Source organism: Labrus bergylta, chromosome 23 (assembly GCF_963930695.1).
Source record: "Labrus bergylta chromosome 23, fLabBer1.1, whole genome shotgun sequence".
NCBI lineage: Eukaryota > Metazoa > Chordata > Actinopteri > Labriformes > Labridae > Labrus > Labrus bergylta.
Window position 1 is genome coordinate 7,941,430 of NC_089217.1, and position 24,767 is coordinate 7,966,196.

General features: G+C 41.0%; 1 protein-coding gene across 1 annotated transcript in view; it reads right to left on the minus strand.

Moving 5' to 3' along the window:
* The window catches only part of plxna4 (plexin A4), a 208,183-nt gene that overhangs the window by 25,484 nt on the left and 157,932 nt on the right, over positions 1 to 24,767 (minus strand). Inside the window, exons 10-22 of the mRNA XM_020652671.3 lie at positions 23,134 to 23,334; positions 22,211 to 22,307; positions 20,292 to 20,482; positions 16,712 to 16,863; positions 15,233 to 15,356; positions 13,527 to 13,663; positions 12,823 to 12,990; positions 12,483 to 12,576; positions 10,605 to 10,844; positions 10,070 to 10,216; positions 8,976 to 9,210; positions 8,414 to 8,556; positions 6,135 to 6,403 (exon numbers count right to left, since the gene is read on the minus strand). Coding sequence (XP_020508327.2) covers positions 6,135 to 6,403; positions 8,414 to 8,556; positions 8,976 to 9,210; positions 10,070 to 10,216; positions 10,605 to 10,844; positions 12,483 to 12,576; positions 12,823 to 12,990; positions 13,527 to 13,663; positions 15,233 to 15,356; positions 16,712 to 16,863; positions 20,292 to 20,482; positions 22,211 to 22,307; positions 23,134 to 23,334 — 2,198 coding nt within the window. The remainder of the gene's footprint in view (positions 1 to 6,134; positions 6,404 to 8,413; positions 8,557 to 8,975; positions 9,211 to 10,069; positions 10,217 to 10,604; positions 10,845 to 12,482; positions 12,577 to 12,822; positions 12,991 to 13,526; positions 13,664 to 15,232; positions 15,357 to 16,711; positions 16,864 to 20,291; positions 20,483 to 22,210; positions 22,308 to 23,133; positions 23,335 to 24,767) is intronic.

Sequence of the window (24,767 nt, forward strand, 5' to 3'; positions counted from 1 at the left end):
GCACATGCTATATGACGGCCTTTCAGACAATCTTTATGCCGGCTTTTATGCTCAGGCATGCCGAGGGCAACTCGTCCATGGCGGCGGGGATTTTAATATGAGGCAAAGCAATTAAAAGCCTTTATTTGATCCCAGTGGATTGATGTCGTTAGGGGGCTGGAACGGCTCTGTAATAACACTGGCCTCATTATCAAGCACTCCCTCGCCTATTCACTGGACTAACATTCGATCCACACACAATAGAAAGTGAATGAATACATCTCCCTCTCCTTCTCCGTCTGGCATACGTGCTCCAGTGGTGTGGCAAAATGGTGTGTCTGTGTTAGTGTGTGTGTTGACCTGCGCCAACAGTGTGATATATCTCATGTGAATGGCTAATATGAATACATAATAACAACAGCAGAAAGAGAAGAGGCAAGTATCTGATATCCTTTGACAGTAACCTTCTTGACCAGAAGCAGGGGTGAGTGGGTAATCTGTCAGAACACCTCAAACACACAGACACCCCTCCCTCTGCTTTCAACGAGCAACTACCAATGGCATCAATATTTCAGGATTAGTGTCCATTGTCGTCTGCCACCTGCAGCCCTCCCACTTTGCACTATTCAAACAGCCTCTTTAAGGGGCTCCACATCGAGGAATGGTGGGGGACATGATGTCCTCTGTGCCAGTAGGCCGGCCCTGGCACCCCCTGCCAACCCTGGCAAAACACCTGGGGGGGATTAACTTCCTGCCCCTCACTGTGCCTGCACTTTCATTTTGCGGCCCCTCTCGCCCTCCCTCCGTCCACAGATCCAGGGGTCAACAAGGTCACTTTTGATCTTTTCTTTCATGTGTCCTTGCAGTCTTCCTCCCTCCCTCCCTTTGGCCACCCTGCTCTGGATCCTGTAATCATACACACTTCCAAATCCTCTCAATTTTCCCAAATGCAGCCCATCTATCAAAGGCATGAAAGGAGCATGGAGAAAGGAGGAGGTGCACAGGGAAGGAAGCAGCGGTGAAAAGGGAAAATGAAGAAAAGGCTTGGCTGAGACCGGCCTTCCCTTTTCTTCTTTAAAACTTCCTTTATACTTTTTTTTATTTTTTATTTTTTTACAGATATTGTGTGTTTGTGTGCCTGTGTGAGTGGACAAGTGTGATGCTGCTTTAAGGCTAGCGTGCAAAAAGCACAAATTAATCCCACTGCGTATGTATTCAGAAATTACCATGTGTGCTGACTTGTGTTTGTTGGGTGTGTGTATGTGCATGCTCCTGGCAGCGGGTGCCAGCCCAGCAGTAATAAGAAGTCTTGGCACGGCCTCACCAGTTTGCTTATGCTCGTTTTCGATCACAGCACGGTCTAAGGGGAGCGAGTATAAAAATGGAAGTGTGACAGAGCTGCTTTAAGATCTAACGTTTTGCGTTCGGTTTTTACAACTTTCAATCAATTTTCCCCAAACCTCTCCTCAGCTGCTTCTCCAAACACAGCACAACCTATGTCTGGGTCAATGCAATGAAATGTGCCGTAGCGTGTTGGCATGGTCAGGCTTGCCCACTTGGCAGACAGTCAGTGGGCAGTAGGCATTGAGAACGATGTCGAGCAGAGGGGACCTGGCAGGGCTTGGTTCTCCCTGATTACTGAGGTAGGGCTGATGGGATCTCTGCTTCGTCACACATACATTTTGGCTGCCTTGTATTTGTGTATCTGTATGAAAATGGGCATTTAGACATTTCTTTAGTGTACAGTTCAGTATGATCCCTCTCTTTGCACGATACGTTAAAGACATTTTGCAGATTAATCTAAAATGCAAACAGTAACAAATGCCAATCAAAAAACAAGGTGGCATGTTGAGACAAAATAAACATTCAAATTTGAGATTTTTTTTCTGTTCACACATAGTCATTGTAATCTTGTCGTTGTTTTTTGATAAATGATCATTACACTGATCATCTTACATACTGTATTAGTTAAAGATGCCTGTCCATATTATCATTAAGACCCATCATTAATCCACATTGGAACATAAAAAGACCTTAAAGGGGGGGAAAGCAACGGGGACTGTGTTGACTGTGTCAACGCAGCTGCATCTCAGGGTCTTCATCTGTTTCCAGTCACATTTTAAGAAGCACAGCTTGAAGTCAGAAATGATTTCCATTTTCAGTTCTGGCTCCTGGTAACGATGATTGGTCATCACAGTGCTGACTAGCAGCTGACATGTACAGACATTTATCCTGTCTTTTAGTCACAAACAAACAAAAAAAACCCAGATTAATTCCTTAAAGTAAACAGACAGCCCTGTGTGATGACTGTGTGTAGCTTTGGAGCCAACGCAAAGTTGTAATCGACGCAAAAACATATTGGGTTTTTATCTTTTGACCAACATCAAAAGTGATATTTTGACGCATTAACAGCAGCCAAACTAAACTTAAGGCTGTGGACAGCTTGTTTGACTCTGCATGATAGGGAGAGGGGATGGTGTTCAGTGGGGAGGCGAGGGAGAGATGGAGGGATGAGGAGTTAAAGGAGGAGAATGCAGCAAGGAATGCGACAGATGGTTGTGGAAGGCTCTCGTTAGTTAGCTTGCCTGGTGCTTGTGCTTCAGCACAGGTTGAGATGGGACAGATGGAAGGATGTGTGTTTGTGTGTTAGGAGAGAGAAAAAAAAGACACACACACACACACACACACACACACACACACACACATACAGATTTCTTGGAAGAGGAGGCAGTGGGTAGCCGTGCTCAGATGCTGTGCCAGAGACACCCTGCTCACGCACTTTAAGCATTGATTTAGCAATCAAGAAAACAGGGGAGGGGGAAGAGGAGGGGAGGAAGAGCTGGGAATATAGATTGAGCGAGCGAGTGGCCGAGACGGAGAGAGAGATGAAGAGAGTGACAGTGTGAAACATGCGGCACAAGCATCAGAAGTGAAGATAAACAGGGGATAGCTGTTGGAGAGAGTGCAGACGAAGGCAGGTAGTGAGGAACAATAACACTCAAAATGAGAAAAAAAAAACACAGTGAAAGAAAGGAAAAAAAGAGAGAACAGGAGAATTAAAAAGAGAGAGTGAGGGGGAGCTGCTATCTTTTCTCGGCAATATTAAGCTTCATCTTCACAGCCTTATGCCTGTGTATCTTGGCTATTTTCAGCTGCTATCCAAGGACATGCCAGTCAGCCCACACTATGGGATGGCGGAGCTTGCTCACACTGCCTCATCACATCTGAAATGCATGCTGGGATGTTGAAGCATTAATAAGCGCATCCAAGGAGACAAAGCCGGTCTGATCAGTGCCCATCAGAATTGTGTGTTTGACAAATGGGCAATCAAACTGAGAATGCGTTTGTTGTAAACAAACCCCCCCCCCGCCCCATGAATACAAGGAAGGGAAGGAGAGATAGAGAAGGAAAGCGGAAACAAAGATACTGATTCCAGTTTCTTTTTGAAGTATAGAATGATCTGTATTGTAAATAATGGTTTGAGCATACCAGGATTTAGACATAACAATATGTATCCACAGTGGTTCAAATATTGTAATTTCTCGTTCCATATTCCCCCAAAAATGGAAAAACTTGAGGCTTCAAAAGGGGGATTATAAACCGATGGGGTAACTTCCATTCTTTAAAAAAGTCTTTGGTAGAGCACATACAAAGTGCTGTTACCATGTAAACGAAGTGATCAAATAACCCATCTCACTTTGTGCATTGATGCTTGAACAGATAAAAGCTCTTGGAGGCACAGCTTTAAGTGTCTCCATTGTCCCTGTCTCCCTCTCCCTGTGTGCTGCACATACCATCTCTTACATTGTATCTGCAGCCAGGATCAGCAGATAGTCCATTGTTTAGTGGCTGCACCATGTTCGCTGAGCTCTGGATGCAATTAATCATGCCTCCTGCCCAGACAGCATTAATCCCTCTCTGAACCCAGAGTAGAGTGTAAACAAGCTTAATGGTGTGAATATGGCCACTGTCTTAAGGACATCATTCATTTCAGTCTTTTCATTTATTTTTATAAATGTTTACTATAGTTATATATGCTTGTTGTACTTGTGTGTGTCTTTACTGGCAGAGATGAGTATTTAGCTGGAGGGAGTGAACATTTTGAATTGCTGCTAGATTGGACAGATTAATTTGAGAACCAGCAATAATTTGGGGTTGTCGAGACTTGATGGACGGCCTCTGAGCAAAACAACAAGTAACTACACCCATGTATGTAAAGGCACGAACGCACACACGTACACATACACACACGCACACACACACACACACACACACACACACACACAAACGCCATATGTAAACAACATCTGTCAGGAAGCTGGTTACCTCAAGTCAGTATAATCATCACATTTACCAAACACTACAGACAGGAAGCATAATCATGTACAGTGCCGTGTTCAAGTGCATGCCATTAAGGCTCTGACTGAAAATCACAGAGAGGATTGTGATTGTGCTGGAGTGCAAGCTTTCACAGTCATTCTTTCTTCCATTTTTCCATTAATGAGTATTTTTCCCTCCTCAGCTATTTGAAATGGGATTTACAGCTAATTAATCACAGTTATTCTTCTAATGAGGAGCATGGCAATGCACTCTGGTGTCTCTAAGACAGAGCCAGCAATTCAAGGTCAGTGGAGATGATCAAAACATGTCACAAATATGGAATACTGAGTAGTATATCCTGTCCATGATAGCAAAGGGTTTAAATGATTCTACACAAACCTTTATCTCTAACTCTAAGAGGGACAGCTCAGCACCAAGTTGGGAGTTGAATGCTTGTAGCCAGATGTAGAGATCTCTTTTACAAAGTCTGACCCGCTGAACAAACTACAATTGACTGCAAGAACAAACCTTTTTGTGACTTTTTTATAATGAAAATGAAATTGTAAGTTTCTTATAAAATGCTGACTGTTAAATAAATAAATAACTGAGTATTTAAAATAAAATCTTCAAAACTGCAACAGGCCAGATGACAAATCTCCCTCACTCACATTACGAGTGTCAAACCCAGTATTTCCTGTTGTCTCAATTATTTTGTGCCCTTATGAAAAGTGGAAGTGGCTTTATATGGAAAATTAGAATTTTTTAAATAATACATAGATTGTATTTTCTGCATTATTGTCAAATTCAAGAAAGATTTTAAAAACCATTATTGACACTCCCTTCATCCCTGTTGTTTAATATGACTCGTTAATTAAAGAAACAGAAACAGAACAGTTTCCTGCTTCACTCTCTTCAGCTGCATTCTCCCTAACTCCTGAAGGAATTATAAATGAGGCTACTCAGTGAATAACAACAATCTATTATTTCATTAGGCTAATGCTTGCAGTCTCTTACCTGTCTGCCTCTATCTTTTTTTGCTGCCTTGGTGAGCGGTTTTTGTGTCTGCAAAGACTTTTTTTTAAATCTTGTTTATCATTAAATAATCAATTTTGAAATTATTCTTATGAAATCAAATATATTTCCTGCAAAGTGAAAAATCTCAAGGCAGGTCATACCTTTGAATCGCACATTCACATGTTGAGATTTTATCAGTTGAGTGTCCCACTGTGACCAAGAAGTACTACAGGAATACTAATTAAATCATATTTTAACAAACAGTACTCCCCCAGCCCTGGGGAGTGAAAGAGAGACAAAGCTGGAGCACATACATGCAAACAGACGGAGCGGATCCCACATGGGCAGGGCGTTACTTTCAGAGCAAGTGCTGGGAAACGGTCTTTGTTTATCTTTCAGTAGGTCAATCTCTATTGATGGGCACCACATGTCCACGCTACCGACATGACAGTTTGAGTTTGTGTCTCTGTTTGATGGCATGAATGTTGGGTCCAGCATGTGACTCTGAGATCCAAACAGAATCTGCTAAATGTATGAGGACTGGCTGTTCCCCAGTCTCAGCCTAACGGTCCGGAAACAGGCTGATTCGGGTCATCAGCCGCTCAATCAGTGCAACACTCCTTGTGAAAGTTGCTCAAATATTTAGCTAAAGGGTTTCTACTTTTATTAGAACTTAATTCTGTGGACAGCTTGTGCCTTAAAGTCTCACCTCTTGCTTCAGAATATAAGGCAATCACACTATATCAACAATTGTCAACACCTGCTGTGTAACTTGGGTGCTTATTTGAGAGGGGCTGTAGTAAAGAAAAACTGTTTCTCACCTGCGGAGCAGCAGCTTTGGGTGGTTCTTGCTCTCAAGGTTGCGGTCTATGAGGTCGGACAGCAGGTGCTTCAGGACATCGGTGGCGTACTCCAGCTTGCTCTGCAGCACTGTCATGATGAGTGAGGCCACGTTGCCTCGGTCCCTCATGGAGAAACCACGCTGGGCCTCCAGAGTGCGTATAAAACATAGCAGGAAGACCTTGTTGTTAATGAGCTGGCCGAAGAGCTTCAGCCCTTTCTCCACTTGCTCCTGACGGTAGCCCGGCACCTGCAAGGAAACATTGAAAATGTTCACTTGACAGAGAAATCAAAAGTAACCGATTTGGTGAGCCATTCAAGGGGATACATCTGGCCCTGATTAGTAATTAGTTCATCTGAAAGTTATACAAGCTCCATAATATTTATAGATCAAGTTTATACTGTAGATATGCTTTATTAACAAAGGCTTGGACGGATAAATAGGATGAAGTAAATACTGACAGAAAAAGAAAACAACTATGCAGTTTTTCAAATTAAAAGTGCAATTATGAGTGAATATATCCACCTTTATGAGTAAGGATGTAGCACAGGGAGAGACAGAACGAGGTAAAGAAAGAAGAATCTAGGGAGTTAAACATCTTCCATATATTATTACATTTAGTGTGAAGGTTGAGAATAAAGGCAGGAAAACACTGAACCTCTAGAGGAATTGTTTACTTTGATGGTGCTGTGTTCCACACTAATCCAAGTAGAAAAGGAGTGCAGTGATGTGGATTCCCCTCATCTGAGCCCAGATAGTCCCTGCACCATTTATACCAGTCACTTGCTGCACATGCCTCTTTTCCTTATTTTTTTTTTAAACATAAATAGCACCCATTGAGATTCCTTTTTTTTTATCTGTCAAGAGCACTCATGCTACGGCAGCATCTCTTTGTACCCATTGCAGCTGTCACCCAGCATATGTTCAGTCTTTTTACCTTTCCTAGAGGAACCTGTTGTTATCTGCTGGGAGCTTTTGTTAAGTTGCAGGTCTAATTTTATACCGCCTGACAAGAAACGTAAAGTGTCTGTGTGTGCATGTGTGTTCTGTGTGTGCATGTGAATACAGGTTTACTGATTGAGAGGGAAGAGGGAGATATAACAGTACAAAAATAATATTTAACAAAAGCAGAAAGCAAAATAAGATTCCAGTGTTAAGTCATTTTTTTGGGAGAAACACAGGGAGAGGCAGTGATTTGTCTGCCAAGAAAAACAATTAAAAGGTAAAAATGAATGACGTGTGTTTCTTCTTCTTCAGGCTTGAGTACATTTTGATATCTTTCCAAATGCAATGTTGTGAGATTCTTCTCAAACCTAGTTAGACATTTAGTCACCTGATCTATTTTTAAAATGCCCTCAGCGTGCAGTCATAAACTTGACTTTAAGTTCTCTGACACATCAATAACAATTAAGCAGCCATCAAGTGCCTTAGACAAGCCTGCTGCTTTTTTCATTAGGCTCCCATTCCATATTCTTCTCCTCATACAGTTGGACATTTATACCAATTAAAACATAATTAATATAGCTTATTACTTGCAAATTTTCATCACGGATAGAGTGGCCAGCCCCGAGGGCAGAGATACGCAGGTTCATCATTCTCTTAATGGAACAAGACGACCTGCTCAATTTCAGCTGTCTATCAATGTCACCACTCAGTATAAATGACTCCATTTTTTTTCTTGTGCTGTTCTGCCTCTGATTGACTTTTAATTTGTTTTTGAGGCGGAGAGGGAAAAAGGTGCAGCGTCTCATATGGTTGGAGTTATTAATGAGAGCGCGTTCCTGATTTGAGGGCTGCCTTGTTTGTTTTTTAAAAAGTGCCATTGTTGGCCGTCAAAAGGCTTTTGTTTAACAGACATCAACACAAACAACATCGGCGTCAATTTCACCTACTGTGACCCACCGCATTGTTAATTTGTTTGCTCATTTTGCTCTCTTTTCAAATAGGGCTAATTGCATTGAGATTGTTATTGGATAGAGACGGAAGAGAAGGTGGAAACACACGTGTCATTTGAACTATTCAACTCGTAGTTGGTCAATAAATTACCTGACTTCATATACCTGCAGTCGTCTTATCACAAGTATAAATAGGAACTATTCATCAACACAAACAATGGACTATATACTCGGTGGAAATGCTGAAATATCTGCCCTCAAGCTTTAAATATAGAAAGTCAATTGAACAAGCAATGTTTAGCCAATTACAAGGCGTTCTTTAGGTCAGACACTGAGGAAAGGGATAAACTCAAATTCACCACACCTCCAGATCTCTGAGTACAGGATGTTCCTCGATGCCTGGGAAGAGGACCCTCATGGTGTATGTCCTGTAGTCCAAGAAGGGGATTCCCGCTCCGTCCAGATCACTGGTCAGCTCATGGATGTCCGTCTGAAGCTCTGCAAAAGCTGATGGATAAACCAGATACACATTTTAGAGCAAAGTAATAAGCCTATGATAGTAGTTTTATAGAACATTTGAATTCAGACAGTTCATTTGTCTGTTTCTGGGATACATATGAATATATACAGATAAGTAAACAGTGACTGCAACTTCCAAACATGTTCACAACACTTTAATTTCTGGCATACGTGATAAGTTTGACATCACATCGATTGAAGAATCAACTTTTGTAAAGTAAAAAGAAAAAAGTTGTTAAGACAGAAAGATTTAAAAACATATCTCTAAGGTGTGTTTATTTAAGCAGAATATCGAGATAAGTCAAGACGCTTAAAGCATTTCCAAAGGAGCAGAAAAAGTTGGAAAATGTGAGGAAGAAGTACTCTAATTTCACACAGCATACATCTCATGAGCATTAACCTCTTACCTTCTTTGCACTCCAGAGCCACTCGTGACTCAAGGCTGTCCATCTGCATCTGCAGCCTCTTCAATGTCAGGTCGCTCTCACGAGATTTGCGTTTGTAGGCGATGAGCACTATCACGATGAAGAGGATGAGCATGGCGCCGGCTGTAGTGATGCCGATGATGGCCGTGCTGCTGAGCGGGCTGTCGGACGTGATGTGGACCACACCTGGGGAGAACTCGATTCCACCCACACGAGCCTTGTGTAGGTGAAAATCAAGAGGGGAATATAATTACTACATGCAGATACTGAACACAAACAAACAAATCAGCTTCTTGAGGTTTACATTGAAAGGACGGGGGAAGGGAAATATTCAAAACATGAGACAAGAGGTTCAATAAACCTCAGATATGATCAGAGAAGAGCTACACTTCAATACCACTACAGATGGAAGTGTTTAACCATTACATCCTTAGAAATAAGAAATAAATGGCAATCAAAATCACAGACACGTATGTTTGTCTTTAAGACATGATATATCACTTTTATATCTGAATCATGACAAAAAATAAACAATGACATTCAGAATCACATTTAGTTGTATAAAGCATCTCTCTGTCTTCAAAATCCCAGTCAAAGCTCAGACAGACATATTGATTTGCATTTGAAATGTGTACACACATGTGTTTATTTGTGTCCATACTAACTGTGTTACATTAATGCATCCATCTCTGTCTGTGCTGCTGGGTTCAGGTGGTAACATCAGGAAGCCTTCTTTTCAAAGTGGTCCCGTTTATAACCACAAATGGAATCTTTATTGAGTTTGCAGGGGCCCTAATCTCTCTTATTGAAGGCTTATTTGTTTGTCCTTTTTGTGCTTGTGGGCAGTAACAGGAGCCACACAGCTGATTGGATTAGAGCTGTAGCCCGTCTCAAAGTAGAACAAGAATTTGGATAGAAAGCAACAAGAGGAATGTTGATCCTTCTGTCAAACTGTCGATCGATTTGTATGTCTGTCTGATTCTCCACCACAGTCTGGATGCCTTGTCTTTCCACTTTCCACTAACGTCATGTGTATCTGTGTGTTTGTCTCGCTCTCTTGTCTTCGTGTCACTCACCAGGACCTTGTGTCGACCTGTCAGGTTGGGTGACTCACAGAGCAGCTGGGTTTCTGACACGGTTAACATGCAGGGCTTCTTGCCAATCAGAACTGAGTAGTTCAGCTTTCCATTTCCACTATTGGTTGGTGGAAGGAAGTTCCGCCCCTGTAGGATAAAATCCATGCATGGTTAAAGCGTTTTATTGGCATAGGTAATAGTAAGGGGTCAAAAAACATTGTAATATCTCATGAGTGTAGCCTGGTGGTAAATTAGGGGCTTAATAGATATAAATCAATCAAATCAAAACAACAATATTATAAAGGGTGTATAGCATGTAACCAAAATCACATATAACAAAACATCAAACTGCTGTATAACAGTAACAGATTTGAATGATTCACTTGTTATTCAGATTATTTAGCAAGAATTATAAATGTGAGAATCAGCAGGCAATGATCAAAAATTCAGAAATGTGTTAGAAATCCTAATCACGGTGGAGAAAAAGAAAGTAAATGCTTTTCGATCAATAAATACACACCATCTCTCCCCTTACCTTCAGTATAACGGGCGAGCCAGGTTTCAGTTCCAGCACACCAGACACACTAAGTGGTTCGAACTCAGGATTAGGGTAGTAGATAAAGTTTGTGTTGTTGAGCGCCATCAGAGCCTGAACGTCGTCCAGTTTAAAGCCAAACTCATCGGGTCTTTCAGGCACTTCTTGGTGTCTTGCCAGGCTGATGGACAGCTCCGGGGCCTGGCACAGCATCGTCGTAGCGCTGAGCACCTGACACAACTGACAGACAACAGAGATAGACAGGAGTTATATTTATGGATGAACATATCTTACCTTAAGTTATGCCATCAACAGTAAGCGTGAATCTTTTAAGCTTGAGGTTATATTTCACTGAGCCCATTAGGGACTCAATTCAACCTTGAAACTGTGCCATATCAAAAAGAAGCTTTTGGAGTATTTTTCTCAAAGAAAGCCACCAAATGAGGTGTAGTTAGAGAGCGTGTGCGGTCTCACCACAATCAGGCTTTGATGTGTGAAGATCCAGGAGTGATAACTAGGTCCTACCCTTCCTTCATTACCCTCCAAAAAGACCCCCACCATCTCATCACTTCCTGATTCTCTGACCTGTTATTCATCTCTGTGATCTTTTCTTCTCTTTAGCACATTCTTATGCTGTCACTCATCTTTCTCCATACCTCTTAACTGCTCAGTAACAGGGTCTCTCACATCTTGTTTTTTAGTTCTGTGCTCTGCCTTTTTTCTGGTCATTTATTTGACATGGTATGTGATATAAATTCTTCCTTCTTTATTCTTATCTCTTATGAGCACGTTTTATAAACACGTACAGCTTGTCCTATCTGTCACTGTCATGCCACACGCCCTTCAATATCCCTCTTACATCTCCATTTCTCTTGGTCTGTCAGGGCATTGACAAATAACACCACCTGCATAGGTCTCATTCACAGACATTCATGTTTCATTCACAGACATTTCACATTTCCACAGTAACCTCTGCCTTGCAGCCACTCAAACCACCGCCTGTCACTCTAATTGGCTCCTTGAACATCAAACTTGACAAATCCTGCAAGGTCTTTGGGACACAGTTGACATGTAAGGTGCACTGCTGCAGAAAGGTAGCAGCAAAAAAAAATCCCACTTGTCTCTGCACGGATGTAGCTTTAAAATGTATTGGGGGTTTATTTTTGTTTCTGTCTGGTTTAGTGCAAAGTGAGCTCTATGAAACTGACAAAGATGGATATGGGGGCGAATTAGGGCAGACATTTATCTTATATTTATTCAAAGTACAAGCTGCCTGTACAGTCGCTTGAGTCACAAAGCTTGTGTGTAAAAACAGATGTGAAGCGTACTGCGAGATCGTGCTCAAATGGACCATGAAGATAGCATTACTGCCTTTTGTTACTCCCTCTTCTCACAATCAGATCACAGAGACCCTTGTGTGGCTTTATCTATCCTCCCCTGGGAAAAAGGGTGAATAGAGGGTAAAAGAATTTGATAAGAGCCAGTCTGTGTGGTTTAAAGTTTTAAGGTTGATGTCAAAACTTCCACCATTGTTACAAGGGTGTGGAGAGGAATTACATCATTCTCTTTCACTTCAATTGCAACCTGTTGATTTTCACACAGCCTACATAGTGTTCTGAGTTTTTTCTTTGACCCATTTACCCAAGAGTGGCACCGAGGTATTTAGTCATGCTCTGGAAAGAAGTAAATTAAATTCATTTTTGACTTCTGCAGCATAACAAGAATATAACTAAACAGTTTTTAAAGCAACTAAACATCACATCAAAAATAGTCTTTATATCCATACAAATGACTCATCTCTACAGGTATTTCAGACTGGATTTAAAGTTGAGAAAGCTCCTTAATCACTCCATATTGTTTGTGTTCTCAATCTCTTACATTGAGTGTCTCAAAGCTGTTGTACTTGGCTCTGATGAGTGGGGTCTGAATGATGTCCAGGTTAGTTCCTGTCACTGTCACTGGAGTGTGTCCACTGCGGGAGGCACAGAGAAAAAAATCGAAAACAAGGTTAAAAGACTTATACAGTTGTTGGTGCAAAAATGATGCTCTGGATTTGATATAATCTGGTTAAACATGTTTTAAAACTTTTTTTCTGAGTATTTATTTATCCGTTACATATCCACAGCATTCAAAGCATTGATTGGTGTTCATTACCAGGGAGCAAAATGCAAACTTTGGTTTTCAAGAAAACAGGGTGAAATCTGCCCTGGTACCATACCTGTAGATGCTCCATTCAGGCTCTATCTTAACGATGGTGGGATCCTCCACGTACTCAAAGCGAAGATCTTTCTGAAGATGAGCCCTGTCTATGCTCACAGACACGGACACGTTTCCGTAGCCATTCAGGGAAGCATGCGTTCTGCATGTGAGCCACTGTCCGCCCCTCCTGAAGTGGTGAAAGGATGATAAACAATAGTTGTAATAGTTAGGCATAGACAGTTTAGTTCAATGTCACAGATTTCTCTTCAACAATTGAATACATTTTTGAAGACAATCAGCCGTAATAAACCTAGCTGTTAATCACTGTTGGTACAGATTAATAGATCTAAGATAGATGACTGGTAGACATGGACAGACATGGAGAGATCGTTTATTGACTAATCTTGGAGGTGTGCATCGATCAGTGTAAAGTGGTGCATTACAATAATGTTATGTTTTTCCCTATAATTTTGACTATAAAAATGTAATTTCCGTTAATTAAAGATAATTACATTCACCAAGCAGAAAATTCACAATGCAAAATAAAGACTCATAATTAAATGTCATATTTGAATAAACTATATGCCATGCCTTGATCAGCACCATTTTTACTCCATGGATTCTTAACCATTGTCTCTGTTTATGTCGGATAAATGTATTTGAAAAGAGTCAGAGGGGTTAAAAAAGAAGCTTTTTAAATTGACTGGCTGGTTCTCCACTAACCTCAGATAAGTACATGGCTGGTCCTTAAACATGATCGACACGTTGCTCCCAGCGTCGAGGTGGCTACCGGTGATGTTGACTATGGTTCCCCCAGAGACGGGCCCTCTGCTTGGCTTGAGATTAATAATACGTGGGATCTGGATAAAGAGCGGAGGTTAAAAGGTCAACAGTAAATCAAGGGATGGGATCAAGGTGAATCATGGTAGAAACATATATAATGCATGAGAGAAAAACTCCTCCAGAGACAATACAATGACTAAAATGCACCGGGTCAATAAGTACATTAGGTGATACAGTAATGCAGAGTTCAAGTGTTTTTAAAGAAATAAATGAGAGAAATCCTCAGTAAGCAACTAAGAAGTTCTGTCTTCTATTTCCATATGAAAACGTGTGTTTTAATTGTCAATGTAGGAAAAAATATCAGATAACAATGCTGTTATTCCACTGAAATATTTGATATTTATATCAACATCTACATAATAAGGGTCTATTCACATTATTTTAACAATGTTTTACTTAAAAATACCATTTTGTAAACTAAATCGCATTTGTCTACACTACTAATCAAAAAAACCTGCTAATTGATACCTCTTTCAACCAACCCCGCTCTCTATACTGTGGTTAGAAAGCTTTAATATTAAAGTGGCACAGCTGCAGCAGATGTAGTCCACTGAAAGCTGTACCTAAAATAAATCCTCCTCCAGTTCATTTAGCCTTCTTATAATCTCGTCTTCAGCCTGCTGTGTGATGTGACATCCAGACCTGACATCATATAATCCTTTACAGAGACCCCATTGAGAAATAAACCTCTGCCAGTTCACATTGATATGTGGCAATAAAAATGATACCCCTGCATAAAACAAGTACTGGTACATAAAACCAATAACTGACAATTTATTTTCGAGCATACGAGTGTGAGCAATGCGGATTAATTACTTGCAGAGTGTTACGTGTGTGTTTTTATGATTTTATAACCATCAGGTTTGTTTTCTCTCATTGAGCCCTTTAGTGACTGGCATCTCTCACTGCAGATACACACATGAGAGGAAACATGTTTAAAGGAAGACCCTCGATGAGAACAGCACCATGTCAGATCACAGCCAAATACACACGGGACCAACATGAACATCGAGTATTAAGCAGCAGGTGAGAAAACAGAGCAACAACCAGCAAGGTGCTAACATGCAGAGGGTGACGTTAGCCGCAAGCGTGCCTTCCTGCTCATAAAGGTAAATTACAGTATCTAATGAATCCATCCTATTGACATGTAGTCTTTCTTAACCATAATATAGACAGATTGACTCTTCATTAAGTAACAGACTTTGTGTCAAAGGAAAGTTCTTCTACATACACAAATTCAAGGAAATATTTTTTTGAATGTTTGTGTCACTCCCCCATTCTGCACAGGACGTATGAGCTAATTTGCAGTTATGGGTGGTCACAATATTTGATTTTAAATGTTCTCTAAGGGCACACTCACACTAAGCAATCCTTACTGTGCCCAGGGACACTTCACCCCTGAAGTACAGTTTGTTTTACTAGTGTGATACTCTGATCCGTGTTCAAGCCCGGTACACTTCCTTGGCCCTGGCACGCTTTGAAGAAATAAATAAGCCTTTGCTTGCAGTTTCATTTTATCTTTAAGTTTAATCTTGTTAATCTGTTCATAAAACTTAATCAATCAAATATTGAAAGTACAAACTCACCACAAAGTAGTAGTACTTGTTGGATTTGGTCATAAATTCTGGCTTGCAGTCTCCATCCCCGACACACACCCGCACATTCCCGGTGTACTGGCTTATCTCAGCTTTACCCATCTCACACACAATTCTGGAAACACACGAATGCATCATTAAGACTATTTAAGATAACACAAATTTAAAATGAATTAACAGACACACATAAATGTTTACAAAACACACAAAATCTGTACATGAAACTTTTAGAAAACCCTACAGTAGTTCACCTCACCAGCATAGAGAGAGCAGATTTTGTTTTTTAAAAAAAAGGACCTAAATCTATCTAAACCTCTATAAAATAATGTATTACTTGGCAGCGCCTTCAACTCCTACACACTGCCAACTTGTGGGAGAAAAAGGAAAAAGTCTCTATCCTTTTACATATGACCTCAAATACAGCTACCTCCTCTGCTGGGTCAGCATTTGCTTAGAAAGTGCTGGCACACAGCTTACTTTCTTAGCAGAAGAAGCACTGGGTCTGTTGATAAGGCAACTTTAAACTAGTTTAAAATAATTTGATAGACGGCACCTGTAAGGGACCAAAGCTTTGGATTAAACTCAAATGTCAACTGAATGTAACCTTCTGAACTTTCTAAAGTGATTAAAGGAGTGTGTGTGCCTGTGTGTGTGTGCTTGTGTGAGTGTACGTGTGTGTGTGTGTGTGTGTGTGCGCTTGTGTGTGTGTGTGTGTGTGTGTGCCTGTGTGTGTGTGCTTGTGTGTATGTGTGTGTGCTTCTATGAAAAATGAAGACCTGAGTTCTCCTCTGCTGTCCACAGCATAACACATTAAAGTTTATTGTAGTTTTTTGCACGGCTGTGACTGGAATTCTATCAAACTCTGACGTGCCAATTTAGCATTAGTTTCCTTTTCGTGTCATAGCCTCTCTCTTACCCATCTTTTCTCTTGCTGCGTTAAATATTCAGACACACACACACACACACACACACACACACACACACACATACATACGCCCTGAGGTAAGAACTCTGACTCATGATCAGTTGGTTATGCTGACTTTTTATGGCCCTGTCATGTAGGTAACATAGTGTAGTATCTGTGTGTGACTGAAGTTCCTTGCTCGCTGTAGGGCATGAAGGGTTCAATTGTGGTCAAAAGGCTTTCGGTGAGAATATGTGAAGAGGAGGGAGAGTTTAAATATTATGCTGAAAAATATAGTTAGAATCCCTCCTGTTTTTGCAGTGCAGCTGGAACAAGGCTATATTTGTAGCTATTATGTCCCTTTTAGTGCACAAAAAGGTGAATTACAGTAGAGCAGAGATCATTACAACCTGTCATTATGAGGATATGTGCAATCAAAAGCTGCTCTCAACTAGGTGCTGCCTCAAATGAAACTCTACAGGAATAGAAATAGAAATGTAAATCGAGGTGAAGACGAGCTATGTATTACCAAGTGATGTTAATGTTCAAAGTCAAATGTGACTTACTGTTCAGCAGGGATGTAGCCCTCACGTATGGGGGTGCAGTCCACTTCGGCCACCTTCACGTTACCCTGAATCTCTCTGAACTCCAGTCCCAGGTTCTCACCACGGATAGTGACGAGTGTGCCCCCCTCCCTGGGACCCCTAAGGGGGGTGATCTGTTGAAATACAAAAGAAATGTTTCAAAAATGTGAAAGTACTGTATATGGCTTAAAATTAAAGATATAACTGAGCAGAAAAAGAGATGAAAAGAGATCCAATGCTGTCAAAAATGATCCGAAATAAGCATGCAAACAATATGGGAAGATGAATACATGTTCATGTTATAAATCATTTTCATTTTGACAGTTCTTCTGAACGGAGAACATGTCGTTATTATTGTTTACGAATGTCTGATTGGCTATTTGGTTTATATTTTGTAACTCTGAGAAAAAAATCACAACTTTTCTGAGTAATGGGAGAATGGTAGAGACAGCTGCATAAAAGAGATCAACCACAAAATAACATTGACAGCTACCAGTGAGAGCTAAGGGGTCATGATTTGGGGTCAAGAGATTGTCATTTCTCAATCCTGCATTCACTGAGGACCGCTACAATACATTATATAAGATTAATGTAGAACTCGGCACTGGGTGACATCTGGGTGCAGTAATCACAGTGTCCTTTGATTTATCCGCAGCATCTCTCATTGTTGATGAGGCAGTTCCTACATCCATCAGCACTTTACTCACACAATTACTTTTTGTCCAGTGTGTATGTGTGTGTGTGTGTGTGTGTGTGTGTGTGTGTGTGTGTGTGTGTACATCATCAACCTGGGAAAAATAGATTGATTGTAGAGACAGACACAGATTAGTCTGTCTTTGCCAAACAGAGTCCTACATGCTGCATGTTGTAGTCAGCGTCCAGGCTTTAATGGTTCTGTGTCACCATCTTGTTAAAAAATAGTGATCCCTAGGATTTTCATTGAGGCTGAGACTCTTATTGTTCCTAACCTCAGTTTATAGTAAGCGCTGTGACCCCCTGGAGGGTCGACACAGGTTGAGTATGAGTGTGTTTCTGTGGCTTTATCTCATGGCTGGAAGATCTTTCTTACTGTACTGTAAAAATCCTTATGTGACAAGAACATGTGCATCACATCAGGGTAATATGATTATTTATTTCAAGATAAAAAAAAGAACAAAAAACACAATTGAACTCGCTGGGCTTGGAAGTAACTAACCAGTTGAATGAAAAGTTTAAGCTTACGCCGGGTCATGCACAACACATGGCCTGTGGTTCGCATGTGGGAGATATCGTGATTGCATGGTTCAATGTCTCTGATTAATAAGGCTCTCTGCTGATATCTTAATGGAAACAGAGTCTTCTGGGAAAGGGGCTACAACACATGCAATTAAAATTGCACACAATGTATAGTGGCTCTCCATTTATTGGCCAATGTAGAGGATTAAAAGACCACGAGAGAAATTGTTAAGGAAGTGGAAGAAGCTAAAGAATAAAAGAGGGAGAGAGAGAGAGAGGGTGAGAGATGAAATGAGGCGTTGATTAGATTTGTGACTTTGACAAGATAATTGACGGTTGGGTAGAGGCAAATGCTTAATCACTTCTCCCTTGCTCTCTCCATTTCTTCTTCCATCTTGCTATGAGAGTCTCTTCCTCTCATATTGTTGACGAGAGATGTCATTATAATGAAGCGTATTAGAATGCATTAGGGCCCCGGTCGTCTTGGAAAAGTCCTCACTCCTCACCCACTGACAGTTTTTATGGGGGACGTGAGAAGGCTGCAATATGTCTCTGCTGCAGCCTCGGGGTTGTGAGGAGAAATACAGGGCCCATCTCCAGGAATAAATCCATAGCTCGGGGTGAAGACAAACATCATCTATACTACAAATATAATCAAATAGATTACTGTACATAAAAAGTTGATTTGTTTGGAACAAAATAAACACATCATTGAGGTTATCCAGATCTGGTACTTAAGTTCAATGTTTCAAAAAGTTTGAGATTCCTCTCTCTTGTGTCTGTCTTCCTCTATCTGACTATCTCCTTGTTTTGAAAACAGACATTGGAAAAATGACATTATAGCTCATCAGTTATGATCTTTGGAGATGATCTCATTCTCAAGTCAGAGTCATGGTGCATTCAAGGTAACAAGTAACAATGGGATTTATGCTGCTACTTTCAGTAAATCTCTTCCAAGGTCGACCTCTCATCTGTATGCTGGTCTGTGTAGGATGATGCCGAGAGTGAGGGGAACGGGGAGCAGAAAAGAGATTACCCTTCCATTCCTCTATCCCCTTTCCCTCTTTCTGTCCAAACCTATCACTCCCCAGGATGCCAAAGGGGATTCCCCCTTCTGTCTTTTTTTATCCACGCTTTGCTTCCCCTCTTAAACCCAGTCAGTCACCATCTGCTCTAACTCTCTTCCTCAGGTAAATGACGCGGAGAGGTCCTTCCATCATATCCATCATGGGAGAAATTGGGAGGGTCTTCTTCCCCCCCTTCAGCCTCATGTCCCTCTATTCCGGGACCCTCTACCCATCCGTCAACACCCAGCTTTTATGTTAACCCAATCTATCCTCCTCTCCCTTCATCTGGGCTTCTTCTCTATCCATCTTTCCTTTGTATGCTTGTATCCTTCATCTTGCTGACCCATATCCATTTCTGCTATTGCCCCTCTATATGTCTTGCACAGGTCAAGTCCATTTCCTCACACAGGGTCTGTGGTTTCAGGAGTACACACAGGTTAAAGGGGCTTTTGAGAGCATCTGTGCAGAGATGATTGATAACTAGCAAGAGTGAGGATGATTAAGTTATAGATGGACTACTCATTTGTTTGTATTATTATTATGTTCACATGAAAAGCAAGAGAGAAGTAAATTCTTTGTTTCATTGATTTCTTTCTATGTGTGTGTGTATATATATATATATATATATATATATATATATATATATATATATAATATGTTGTTTTAACCTGAGCAGTTGCCTGAGTTTCTGTTTTCTAGCTTTCATTACCATTAGATAGGAATGTACATAATCCTACCATACTGTGTTAAACTTTAAACGGTAAAGCTGGCTAGGAAGTGGCTGAATGTTGTCACCCAAGGGCAGAAAATTGGAAAACATTTATGTTATTTGAGCTCGAAATATGTCTTAATTTTCTTCAGGATGTTCTCTATCAATTTTCTTTTTCAATCAATTGACTTGTAAGTCTAGTTTATCATTATCGCTTTCAATTCTGGTGAGTCGAGATGTTTTACTGATCTGTAAAAATAGCTGTTAGTGACTCACAGCCTCTGCCATCATGTTGAAATGATCAACTGCCAACACAGTCTCAGAAGTGACGAGTGGAAGTATATCGTCATCAGAGCACGGTACTGTGTGTGTGTGTGTGTGTGTGTGTGTGTGTGTGTGTGTGTGTGTGTGTGTGTGTGTGTGTGTGTGTGTGTGTGTGTGTGTGTGTGTGTGTGTGTGTGTGTGTGTGTGTGTGTGTGTGTGGCTTTTGTGTAAAAAGGGACTTTCATTAATGTTTGCTCCTCATTTGTCGAATCAGGAATGTGGGAACACTGATGCATGGCTGTCCCACCTGTGTGATGCGCGGATTGGTGCATTTGCTGTTGATGCCGTTGTGCTCCAGCCACTGGTTCTCAGGGTGGGGACAGTGTTGCTTGAGGGTGCAGCGGTTCTCTCCTTCGCACCAAACACATCCGAAGAGTGGGTCGGCCTTCAGACACAAACCGCAGCTTCCGCGTTGTGCGTCACACTTGTACAGATGGACTGTAAAGGCGCATCGAAAGAAAAAAAGAGAAGCAGGGTAGCAGGTTACAACAGAGGAAGAGAGGAAAACTTAAGTGAAAAAAAAACTTAATTATTACAGAAAGCAAATTCATGAATATTCATTTCGGCAAAACTCTCAAATGATGGGCAAACAATTAAAAACTCCCAGCAATACAAACGTTTGGTTGTTTATCAGAATCTTTCAATGTCTGGCAGCTGCTGTTAGAATATGTAAACAACAAACTGAACATTTTAGACTGACATTCATTGATCTCATTGTCTCATTATCTCCCCATCCATCATCTTCTCTATAAACTGCCTCTTCCTCCCTCTCTTTAAGTTTCTTGCTACCTCTCACCTCTGTTTACCCACCACATGTTTAACATTTCATCTCCATGGAAACGGGCCAGCCATTTTCTTTTTAATTGCCATTAGTTGCATGTGTGATCTGTCCATCAAATGATACCCTCAGAGCTTCTTCCTCCTCAGGCAAACAGAGGTAGGAGGAGGATGGAGAGAAATCCTCTGCATCCCTCTCAAACAGCTCTCTCTCTCTCTCTCTCTCTCTCTCTCTCTCTCTCTCTCTCTCTCTCTCTCTCTCTCTCTCTCTCTCTCTCTCTCTCTCTCTCTCTCTCTCTCTCTCACTTCTGTTGCTTCTTTGATTTACACTCACGCTCAAGGATATATTTTGTACATTTCAGCTGAGACACGTACACAACAGCAAACACACACATACACTGTACAAACTTTGCCTTGCAGCAGGGTGTCATGTTGGCATATCATCAACATTTTAACAATACGTCTCCTATGCCTGACTCCACTGCCTTTGGTTAAAATGAGTTGTTTTCCTGTCAGAGAACTACAACCCCCAGCATGCTGCTGTTTTTCTTCCCCACATGGATCACACACAGTGGTGGATAGCCAGTAGCCAAACTGGATCGAGCTCGGCAGTCGAATGCTGAATTTAAAAAAATAATCTATACTGAGCTGTCATATTATATATACACTGAGAAAGTGGAGAGTTGGACAGAAGAGAGGATTATAATGCAAAGAATGCAATATCTTTCACTCTCAGTATGTCCATCCGGAAATATCTAGCTATGCTTACCTAGGTTCACATAATAGTTTAATTTAGATTAATATTCGTTATGAATATGCATTAGTTTGTATAGTTGTAACTAAATAAATATAATCATCATTACACCTTGAAAAAGATAAAGGGACGAGCAAATAAGAGAAACAGATTAAATGAATGCTGAATTTCAGAGAATTTAGAGATTTGTGGACAGAGACAGACACACAGAGAGACCGGAGATACCGACTGGACAGACAGAGAAACAGTGAAGGAGGGGGATGCTGACAAATGGAGAAAAACAGGAGCAGGAGAAGAGAGGGACCTACAGGAGGAAAGCGTAAAAGAGGATGTGTTAAAGTTAAACACTCTACATGGAAACATCAGGGGATGGATGCTGCACCTCAGCACACCGCCAGCCTGTTGCCATGGAGACAAGCTCGAAGGGCAACAACGGGAAGGCAGTGGCTTCAATGTGAGTTTATTGAGTTTATAAAAGACGATGTCGACTGTGTGTATGCATGGTTTTTCATGACACTGTAAGAACACGGAAAAGAGCTGAATGGATTTTTTTTTCATTCACAACAAATGTGTGTGTAGGTCTGTGTGGGTATGTGCTTGAGTGTACGACTGCTCACGCCCAAGTGCGTGCTCACCTTTGTTGTGGGCGGGGTTGTCAATGCTGAAATCTCCATTCCAGATGACGGTCAGCTCCACGGGAAGACTGCTCATCTCCATCCCATCATAGAAATACTATCACCATGGCAACCGCAGAGGAAAAAAGTGAGATATGAATAGAGTAGTAAGAGAGGGAGCTACTTAAAAAGTGTCTATTATCTCCAAGTCAAAAACGCACTGCTATTACAATACTCCTTTGACTTCAAAAAGCTTTATCAACAGGTGGATTTAGACGCAGTGACTGCACGCAGACACACATCAACTCATACACACACTGAACACACAAAAGAGCTTTGAAAAACAAGATTATTTTTCATTTGGTTGTCTTACACTGGCTGCATGGAGGGTCGCTGCTTGAATCATAATTTTCCACTAAATTACAGTTTCCCTCCTTCACAGCTCAATCAAAGTACAATATTTGGATTGTTCTGTGATTATACACACAAATCCCAAAGACATCTCTAAGTGCGCACACACACACGAGTGATGAAGACAGACAGGAAGATGAGATGTTATTGTATCAACAGACGATTAGCATCAAGACCAGCATAAAGCCCTTTTTCATGCTAGTCTTTCATTGCTGTCATTGTGCTGTTCAGTCAGTGAATGGAGCATAAACGCAGGCTGTGTAGGAGAGACAAAGTCAGGCTCTCCTCTCATCTGCCCACTGTCTAGCTTAGAGTGGAAATCTTGTGGAAGCCGCGTGTGTATGCCTGCGTGGTTGTATGTGTGTTAGAGAGAGAAAAAATATTACGGCCACTTTTATAGTTAAACTTTATAGAAATGGGGCGTTTTTTATAGAGATTGTGTTAGTGTGTGGGTGGGGTGGTGGTCGCTGGTGATATACTGCAGAAGCTTGTATGCCAAACACATACACACACATTCACACACTCATCCTCACCGAGGTGTTTTGACACTGCACTGAGGAGCTGTTAAAGCGCAAGGCAGGAACCCGGTGCTCGTTCCCCTGGATGGTCAGCAGACACTCATAGCCCCTCTGACCGGACTGGGGCTGGGGGAGGTTTTTTGCTCGTAGGGTGATTGGCTTCACCACGTTGACAGGCACCAGAATCCTGTCTGCAGGCAGCAGCTGGGGACAACCCTGGAAGACAGACAAAAAAAACAAGGAATTATTATGTGTAAATATATTCCTCTTCACCAGCTAAAAGTTAAAAGTGCAATTAGATTAATTACTGGAAGAATGTGGAATGTTATTTCACACCTGAGTGCTCTGAGAAGAGTCATTCGAAGAGCAGTTCAGGCACACAGTGAAGTCCTCAATGAATTTTGAACAAAATGTCTTTCACTTGTACCAACACAAATTCATATCCGCTCCTTTATATGTAATATGCTTCACTTGCAAAGGACCATTCAGACAGAAAAGTCAGACATATTACTGTAGCCTAATGCTTGTGAAACATCAGGACAGAAATTCAAATCTATGTGGGATATGCAAATCAATCAGCAGAAATGGGAAGTGACCAAAAACAGTTACTTTGTAAGTTTTCAGCTTTCTTTTGGCGAGTATTTTCTGTACAACATTTTTACAGGAGGGTTAATTTTCAGTGTAATACTGTGAGTACATTTCAGAGCCTTTCAATTTGTACTTTAACACAGCTCTATTTTTTCACATAAGTAACTACTACTAGCTACTTCTGCACTTGCTTTTCCCTCCCCTATCAATCAGCAGTCAAATCATAGCTGGACTCATACAAATACATCTTCTCCAACAGAAGTAACTAGTGTGACGATTATTTATTAAATGTAAGTGATAATACATTACATAATCAGTATTATAAAACAGTTGTTTTTCATTTTAATGCCCATATACTTTTGACATTACACTGATAAAGAAATCATCCTGAAAAGATCAGCGATGTCTATTTGAAGACCCTGTGGATGGTTGCTAATTGAACCAGGAATATTCAAACCAAGTGACTGACACCACTCTTATTATCTATCTCATCAGGTAAAGTACCCAACAGTACTTCACAAATATTGATTTAATTGAATGAAAGAGCCACTTCAACGTGTACCTTATTTTTCACACAGCGTCAGAAGTGCTTGTTTTGTGACAGTTCCTGTTGGGTTAAGTTCATTTCAGTATGTTTGGTTGGACAGGACCTGATCCCATTCACTTTGAGTGAAGGGCCAACTCAAAGCGCACTCCACAATCATTATCCACATTTATTATCTACGGCAAAATGATTCGAGCTTTCATTTTTTTTTTCTGGTGCTCTTGTTTTTGCTCATTAAGTAAAAGATGTCACTGATAGATCTAAATACGATTGATTTCTGTCTACACAGTAAATAGTCAAGAATGAGTGACAAAGAGAGACAGCCAAAGACAGAGGGAGATGAGTCGCTTAGCAATTGGAGGTCTAAAATTAACAGCCAATCAATTCAGGTGTGAGGAACTGACTAAATATAGAGCACCTATGGGTGGAGAAGGAGAGTATGGAGAGGAAAGAGGAGGAGGACAGGTGAGAACGGGCGACAAAATGGAGTAAGAGGAGAAAAGGAACAGAAAAGCAA